Source organism: Rhipicephalus sanguineus, chromosome 11, assembly GCF_013339695.2.
Source record: "Rhipicephalus sanguineus isolate Rsan-2018 chromosome 11, BIME_Rsan_1.4, whole genome shotgun sequence".
Classification (NCBI taxonomy): domain Eukaryota; kingdom Metazoa; phylum Arthropoda; class Arachnida; order Ixodida; family Ixodidae; genus Rhipicephalus; species Rhipicephalus sanguineus.
The window spans coordinates 81613274-81622794 of record NC_051186.1 but is presented as its reverse complement, the minus strand read 5'-3'; the positions used below and the strand labels follow the sequence as shown (position 1 = coordinate 81622794).

Here is a 9521-nt window from a genome sequence, read left to right as displayed (position 1 = left end):
AAAATGTCAAAAAAACTGTTTCGGGTCCCTTTAACATGACAGTGAAACGGTCTGTGTCAGAGAAAATCCACTGGATGCCAATGGATGCAAAGAATAAAGTCAGGATTTGAGCTGGCATCGAACCCCAACCTGGGCCACACATACCAACACCAGCAGAGTTGATTCATTCATTGGTACCACCCACCAACTGGTTGTGTGCCTTGTGCTCAAACCACGGAGTAAGATAAGAGGGAAGCACTGACTACGCCGCCGCGCAACGCATCCGCTTGGGACAAACCATGCAACGTGGATGCAGGTGTCTAGTTCATTCCTTTCATTTCCTCTTCCGTTGCTCTTCACGCTTTCTCCTCCCCTTGCACTCCCAGCCGACTACTCGCAACGCGTAGCACCATCTGTCAAGGCACATGGAAATCATTCTACATCTGCGCTCATGAGCACACACACGGACTGGCAGGGGGTGGCAGTGGGCAACGGTATGCACTGTGCAGGCGACAGCACGGGTAGTCAAGCAGACGTGGGAACACGGAAAAGCGCGACCCTGCACTGTTGCTATAGCAACAATCGACGTAGCCCCGCCTGCAGCTCTGCTTGAGGACGGCGTCTCTACTCCTCCGTTTTTCTCCATTCGTACTGCCATCTGGCAAACAAGCTGTGAAGCAGCAACCGGCATTGCAGAATGTGTCCCTTCCAGACAAGCGGAGTCGGCGCTGCTGTCTGTTCTTACTCCGTGGCTCAAACCCATGGCCCTGGTGATAGTGGAGATATTTCAGAACATTATATATATTTGCGAGTCATAGGCCCAGTAAAGCTATTGCGCTCCACTCTTAAAAGCAAAGCTTAAGCGTTCAACATATTAGTAACTAGGTTTGTTTAACTATATTGAGATGGCTTTTGCTGGGCCTTCCAGTTGGCATGCTGCAGCTGTTTCTCGCTTTGATGTTGTGCCTTGAAAACAAGCAATGACAGGATGCGTGTCACTCACCACCCACGGTGCAAAACTGGCCGAACTTGTTTTGCGAGGCCACCCGGAGTCCATTGTCGAGGGTGGTGACCTCGGTGGCATGATCATGAGCAGAGGGCACGGCATATACTGGCTTGGGAAAGCATGGTAGGGGCTGTGAGAGTGGCACCCTGGTTATCTGCTCAGCAGTTGGGGGGACTGTGGTACACAACGGACGCTGGTTGCCACCGTGCCGATGCCTGTAAGGAACACAGGTTGCAAGGAACACCTGTTACACTGGCACGGAACCTAATTTTGGAAAGGTATCTGCTGGCTGTTTTAAAATATGCTTTTGCTAACACACCAGATGCTTTGGCACGATCACTACAAGTTGCTACGAAATTGAGCAGACATTACGGGGCCTTGAGGCTGAATAATGATCGCCATTACCATCATTGCTCTAGTGCTTTCTTCAATTGTGCAGAACAAACCAAGAATGAATTAGGCACACATGGCATGTGTCTCGTTCATATGTGTCTCTTTGTTACATTCCATTGACGAATGCTTTGTCATAATGTTACAGAAAAGTGTTGTCGCAACGAAATTAGCATATGCTAAGATGATCCAAAAGAATTATATGGTAGAGAACAGTGTGAGCAGAGTGTTCAGAGGTGTTTGTGCAGTGTACTCAAAGGTGCTTGCACTGAGCAAGCTAGTGAAGCATTACTAAACCCTGGAGGAGTATGCACAGCATCGCACCATGGTGTGCACTTCGTTTTGATAAAACTGACGTCTGTGTGGTAACATGAGTGCCAACGTTATGCCGGACCATTGGCTACCCTTTAGATGACAGTGTAGTCAAGGTGCCTGGTAAACCCACGACATGCACACTACTCAAAGGTGTCGACCCAGCTCGTAACAAATGGCTCGAAGCAAAAAAATCTGGCATAGGCTGCTACTCCCTGACTGCTTCGCATGAAACCAATTCCCACAGTGTGTCGGGTCTACCGGAATATTTTTCCTATTTCATTATATCCTAGAAGCCCCTGAGGGTATTCACAAACAAAGAAACAACACTGCAATAAAACACTGCAATAGTTTAGTACAGGTGACCTACCCATGCGTTGCCATCATAGAGTTTCTTACAATAATAGCTAGAGCGGAATCTGGCGCTAGTGTCTACGCGGGCTCCTTGAGACGCGCTTCAACCACCATGGGAATGATGGGAAGTACAGGCTTCGGATATGCTTCGGATGGATTAGGTTCTTGAGATTCGCAACGCTTGTTTGCCGAGTGTAAAACAAAGTGATACGAAGTTACCTCATATTAAAACTTGCTTCATGCTTTTGTATGTGAAACTTATTGCAATAAGTTTGCGTGACCGTGAGATGGAACTGAAACCTGGACAAATTCAACCACCAGGGTATGCATTGCTCTGCAATTGTGTTCCAGATTTGGCATCACCAAATAATGAATTATTTTTGTACAACACTTGAAAAGAAACACGCTTGTTTTTCCATCGAAAGTACGCATTATCTATTTATGGAAATAACAGTACTGTATTGAGTGAGAAACATTTAACGTATCGTCTGCTGCGATGCCAGGTGCGTCGGTTCAAGTGGTCTGCCTCCAACGCATCTCTTGTTTTCTCATGAAGTCGAGTCAGAGGAGCGCGACGGTGCGTCTACTTAGCTTCGCCGTCGTTTTGCAGCTGATTTGAACGAGTTTTGGTAAGACGCGCTTATCAAACAAACGTGAAATCGATGCAGTTTGCGGCACTGACATGGAACGCTACATCTGTGCGCAGCGGTGAGTGCACGACGCTTTGCTAAAACTGTCAAATACAACCTGTAAAGCTGCAGCGTCGCAGCAACAGATCTAGCGGTCTTCAGCCTCTTTGAAGAACAAAGGCGCTGCTTGAATGCTTTGAAACGCACCCCACTACCGACGCCTCGCGAAGAACGAAACTGAAACTGTAGAAAAAGATCCATAGACAGTTCACTAGCTAACGCTATCCAATCCGAAGCCTGTACTTCCCATCATTCCCATGGTGGTTGAACGATCGCAGCGCCAGTTTCCTCTCTAGGGTATTGTATGAAACTCTATGGTTGCCATTTACATCTTTTGTCTTGACAAGCCACAGAAACCTTCTCTTGGGGTCCCGTGAAAGCAAAAAAACATTTTCTAAGTGTTTTTTGAGTGGTTGGTGCATTGTGGTATGTAACACGCAGGCGTCCAGCATGCCTCCTTCTGAATACCACGCCACTACATGTGCTCCAGCATCAACATGGGGGCAAGAACGGTATGAACCATGAAGCCAGTGTGGCTGAGTCATGCCCTACAAAGAGAGTCATCACCCTACAAGGGTTGTGCACACGGTGGCACCCTACATTGCGCTGGACAGTGGCACCACCTCTCCATCCTTTCAGTGCACTCCCCGTTATCATCGCACCTTACCATTAAACATGTCACCTTTTCATTATTTTTCTCACTTAATGAAATCCCACTTTTACACAATTCCAGACTGTAAGTACATGCACCTGTTATGCTTACAGCGAATGCTATCACGACACTTCATACGAACGTGTGTTATATTGTTTCTTTATATAGTTCACTAACATGCACAAATGAATACACGCCCCACCCACAAACTGCTCTGCAATGTCTATGAGCTCTCAAGGAAGAATAAATTAAACGAAAACGTGGAAACTCACGAGCACCAACTGACACCATTAGAAGAATTACCAGTTCATCGGTAATGCTTCAGACAAAATGCCAAATGGCGAACATATTTCTTGATCATGTATTTCTCGTCCCTATTTTCGTTTTTGTTCCGTCTCCTTGTCGCCGTATTTTCGCGAAACCGGAATGCCAGCCAGTGCAGGTTCGGTTTCCCGTCGTGCTCAGCTGGCATGAATATTGCTCACTGTTGCATAATGATATTTATAGCCCAAAAATACGACGACACAAACCGGTACGGCAAAGTACACTCATTTAAAGCCATTGCTGAGTGACCTTCACATTCCGTACATTAAACGAAACGTCGAGGATGCTTTCCAGCCATACACACGAAACACGTGCGCCAACACGACTCCGCTTTCTGTACACCTAGCTTCTTTACTGTTAGAAGCGGTGCAGAGTCAGGCTTGGCGGCAGAGTGGAATGCCTTCTGAGTGCACGAGACAGTTCTCACTCCGTCTACACGAATTCGTACGCATTTCCACAGCAGAGGCGAGCAGCTACATAGCGCCTACTTATAGCGTCCGGTCGCCGATACACATCTGTACCGCGCTGCGCACTAGCTGTGCTTTGTCGACCGAGCGTGCATGAGGCTAGCATATTCCGCAAACAACACAGTCGAGGACACGGAAGCAGCGCAGGGGAGCACGCTACGCTCGCTCCTCTGCTTCCCGAGCTGCTGCTGTTTTTTTCGCACAACTAGAACGGCGCCTATATCTGCTAACCCTTCGGACCAGATTCGGTCCACCAGCAAGGTTCGAGCACTCCCTGCCGACATCAGAAACACTGCGTTTCGATACGATGCCCCAGTACTCACCTATTCAAAACATTTCGCACACCTTTCGGGAGCGCACGCCAACAACTTGACGCCATCTCGTTACACTGCACGCGCATTGGTGTTCAGAACAGAAACCGAAAGCACTGACCTCCTCCTAGTGGAGATCAGTGACCGAAAGTTGCTCAAACACAGCGCTAATAGCGCTTGCTAACATCAGTTGCGAATGTTAGCAAGCGCCCCATTGATTGAACTTCCGTGGGGATGGATGGATGGATGCTGTGAGCGTCGCCTTTATAACGGGGCGGTGACATGTCTGCCACCAGGCTCGAAAAAAAAAAAAAAAAAACTTTCTTGTTTCAACTGATTAAATCTATATTTGCTGATTGCCGCACCACATGTCGTCGATGATCTGGTTTGCAATGCGCAAGGCTACAAGTATTCCAGTACACCATACTGCAAGTTCGAAGAAGCGTTGCGATTTACGTGTTGCCGTACATATGCTTTTTGAACATCTTGACCCGTCACCCTTTTTTATTCACTGCGCGGTAACTCGCGCAATCATGGCAAGGAGTGCAGCGACATGGTGCGTTTTGTATTGTTGCTCTCAGGTGGCGCGTCGGCCTGCTAAGTTCTAACCTCGGAGATTTGGCCATTTGGCTGTTGATGCTGAAAAAAGGAAGACTAGAATTGCTAGAATGACACGGACGCACGGTGTTCTGTCCGCATCGTCCCATTCAGTACTCGTTCTTTTGGTGCGCTGTAAGAGTTAACCAGGATTACCAATTATGCACAAACATATGCAGGACGAATCGAGTTAGGCAACCGGTTTTCTTGGATAACTATGTAGGCCAGAAAATAAAATTCTAGACCACAAAATCAGCTTCTTTTACGTGGCACAGACCACAACGTAGACACAGGCCCTGGAAACTCTCAAGTTCCAGCAATCGTCGCGAAGGGCGAAACCATAGAGTTTATGGGCGAAACAATAAACCGCGGCGCATAAGCGTGCGCAGGGTTCCCCTTCAGGGGGGGCGAAAGTTCGTCGCAGCGCCCCCCTCCCTATTATGTCAATGTATGCGGCTGCCTTTGCGCCCCTCTTCTCGCCCCCCCCCCCCCTACAATGTATAGGGCTGACTTTGCGCCCCCCTTCTCGCCCCCTTGCCCCCCCTGCGCACGCCTATGCCGCGGCGAGTTCTATCGAAATGCGCGCATAGTGGGGCTACTTATATATATCCAAAGATTGTTAGAAACTTAATTATAGTTACCGTGTAATCTTTAATAAAGTAAGAAGGGATTGACTTTGTGTTACTTAGTTTGATTGTTTGAGGTCAAGTTTGAGGTCAAAGCAGCAGCAGGCAGCAGCCCATTGGCATCGATTGTGTTTCGGTCACTTATTTTATTCAAATTGTACGGCGGTCGTTTTCTTTGATCAGCATTACACAGCTCCGTTTTAATATGTGCGCATTCCCATAAAATGTGCTCTAGGGTGGCGTCTTTTATGCTACATAATTTACACGAGTCATGGGGTAGATGCGATTTAGGTGCACCGGGTTGGGAAATATTCTGGTTTGAAGTCGCCTCCAGGGAACCTCCTGAGAGCTGGGCGGTGGAAATCTGCACCTCGACTTTGGGTACAACTGGATAATGCCACAAAATCTAAGCGTTCTGTACCTCTCCCTCCAATCCTAGCTCCTCCATTGGCGGATATTTCAAATCTCCATAAAAAGTAGGGTGGCTAATAAAAAGGAAGGGGGGCTTGCACGGGGTTTTACGGTAGATCGGCACGGGGATTTTACGGGATTTTACGGAAGTTTCGAATAATTCGACATGACGAATATCTAAAACGCGAGGCCCAAGGCGCCACTCGGTTAGGGTGTGGTGGCTACAGCTAATGCTTACGCGTGTACAGTACGCCTTTCGTTAAAACTTTCACCGATATTCTGGGTCAAAGCGACCACATATTTATCTTAAAGGAGGTTATGCCATTTCTGTAGGCAAAGAGAACACACGAGAGAACTATCAAGCCCTTCACAAAATCGCTTCTGAAACGAATTAAGGCACGTACTTTTTGCGTAGTTCGGTCGCGTATGCCGCAAGCGCCGTGAAACGTCTCGAATTTGGCCCGCGAAACCGTCGGTGAGTGGCTTGACATGTGAAAGTTTGTTCACGCTGTGTAGTCGTCATTGCCGCAATGCACCACCCGTTCAGAAACTCCCATCGTTCCGGCGCGACTGTGAACGGGCGGCCGAAGATTTTTGGGCCTCGAGCAGTCATGGCGATGAAGCACAGCATTACCGTTCTTCTTTCAATTTTCAATAAAATCCTTCGCATTAGATATTCGATTCGATATTTTTGGCCACTATTCGGCACTGATTCGAATTCGATTCGAGATTAAATTTCGCTTTTCGCACATCCCAATATATAAACCCAAAGAAATAGAAATACTTAATCAGTTCAAGTGTCTCGGTGTTATATTTTCATCAAATATGTCATGGGCAGCCCATGTGAACCACGTTATTAAACAATTAACCAGAATAACTGGCGCAATATCGGTTCCTTTAGATACATTCTTCCTAAAGGGGCCATGACATGGTCGCCCGAGATTTGTGGTTTTCAGCGAAAATTAGAAGTAGAGGGTGTATTATGCCTATACAAATTTCAAAAGTGGGCCGTAAAAGAACATTTCAGTGCAAAACAAGCCCTAGAAGTCGCCGGCTGTAAACTCCGCCCATCGCCGGCGACCGCCACTTTGTCATGGCGCGTGTGACGTCATGTGCAGCACGGAACGGAGCCGTCGTCTTCTACCAAAGTTTGAGCCGTTGCAAATCCTTTGATTTCAGTGCCAAGCTGAAGAAAGCTAAAATATGTCTATATATCACGTGCAGCTGACCACGGAACAATATCGCTCGCCGCAATGCAGACGCTTGCACCATGGAGGAAGGAACAATGAGAAGCCCTGACGTCACATTCGTGAAGCCCCCACATCGCAAACACCCGCATCGCCTCCTAGCGAAGGCGCAGCGAAACATTTCGCGATTTCCGTTGCGACGTTTCCAAGCGCATGCGCGCATCGCGAAACTTTGCAGCCTTTTTTTTTTGTTTGTTTGTTTTTCGCCGTGCAAGCGGCGTAGTCGATTCACGCATGCTGCTCTTTGTGTGTGTTCTTTAGGAAAGCTATGCAATGCCCAGCTGTTGCTTATACACGGTGCAAATCGTGTGCACTGCGGACAGTACCGGGTGTCACTTTTCATGTGTACGTATACGTTCGCTTCATTGCTGATCACTAAGGCACGGTATTTGCGTGCGAAGCTCTCGGATGTGCGCTCTGTTGCTTGCTACTCATTCTGTCAACTCAGAACTCACGTGAACTTTTGTTTTTGGCGTCTGACGCGCCGTACATAACATGCGCTGAAGGCAGCGTACGTTTTACAGGCTGTGTCGTTCAACGAAAGGGCAATAAACTTTTGTTGTTATTATCAGACTACGTGATGTATGTATCGTGCGGTGTGCGCTCGCTGCGTGCTTGTGTTGTGTGCGCACTGGAATTAAAAAACTTTACGTGCACGATCGCGTATACAATACAGCTGTGTCTTCTTTTCGACGTGAAGTTACGTCAACTACAGGTTGGCGTTGCGCCGAATAGCTACTGCGCTCACTCCATATACACGAGCAAAGAACCGCTAATCGGGCAATAGATCTGGAAATTGGGCTACAAGGAAGGAAAAAAAAGGCCTAACGCCCAGCAGAACGCGTAAGTCACTGCTAGGTGAGTTCGAATACGATGAGGCAGGGGCTGAATGTTTTTGATTACGGCACGTACCGGTACTTTCTGTACTGTTGCACAAAAACGCTCCTCGAAGAACTTCATCACGCAACGCTCGGGCCTGCCGCGCACGAACAGCCTGGTAAACGTCTGCTTGCAACATTTTACTGCGTGCGAACCGCACAATACGCGCTAAGTTTACGCCGGGACTACAAATCCGAACAGAAGCGAACCACCGCAGAGAGCACGCTGCGGGGCGTCTGCTGTTTTGTTTGCCCCATATCGGCTTTGCCCCATAAATCTGACGTCACTTCCGCCACACTTTTCGCAATGCATTGGGATACGATAGGGCCTCTCCTTAGTTTTTCCTTCCTCCATGGCTTGCACAGCTAGCTGCTTTTTACGTCACGGCTCGCGAGTGCACCAATGTTGCCTGACTCTCGGGCCGCTCGCACGTTTATAAAAATATTCGATAATAAATTAATTGTTCGACCAAATGCGCTAAAATTTCGCCAGCTTATTTGTGAATGCACAATGATTAATCCACATAACACAGATTATGGTTGAAAACTGAGTGTCATGGCCTAAGTCTATTAAACTGCTCCTTTATAACTCTTTATTTTATTCTTACATTCATAACTGTCAGCTCGTGTGGGGCACTGCATCATCGTCCATGTCTACAGAAAATATATATTTCGGAAAAGAAGTGCGATCGTCATGTCTTTAATGCCAACTATGGGACACCCGGCAACGAGCTATTTCTTGAGACTGGCATAATCAAAATCTTCCATTTATATCAATACAGGCTAAGCGTTCGCTTTAAAATAGAAACAAAACGTAATATAAATCACATCCGACATCTCGCCAATTTGGAAGAAAAGAAAACGAGTTACGCTTTTAGGCAACTCGAAAGATGGTTGGTGCCAACAGCTCGCATAATGACCGGGAAAGAGGGCCTCCAACATACATTTCCCTCCCTTTTAAACGCCTACACATATGCAAACTTTGACCTGTTACCTGCACCCATAAAAAACTTAGTTCTATGTGTGAGGATGTACCCCCCACATATATTTTAGGTTTCATAAAATTCAGACAGGATGTCTCTCCCTCCTCCGTATCTGTATTTTTATATGTGCTCTTAGGAATATTATTATCATCATCATCATTATTGTTGTTATTATTATTATTATCATTATTATTATCGTATTGATAATAATAATAATTATTATTATTATGAAGAAGCAATTGATGCTGTGTGTAGAAAGTGTAGATAACTTTCTCTCTGTTCATTTATTGTCTGC

The 9521-nt window shown here is 46.9% G+C and overlaps 1 protein-coding gene across 1 annotated transcript in view; it reads right to left on the bottom strand.

The window, feature by feature from the left end:
* LOC119375644 (mitochondrial-processing peptidase subunit alpha) overlaps positions 1 to 4628 on the bottom strand; it is a gene marked incomplete in the record, with an annotated part of 17401 nt that extends 12773 nt beyond the window's left edge. The window contains 2 exon segments of the mRNA XM_037645868.2: positions 983 to 1200; positions 4497 to 4628. Coding sequence (XP_037501796.1) covers positions 983 to 1200; positions 4497 to 4573 — 295 coding nt within the window.
* Positions 4629 to 9521: the final 4893 nt, after the last annotated feature.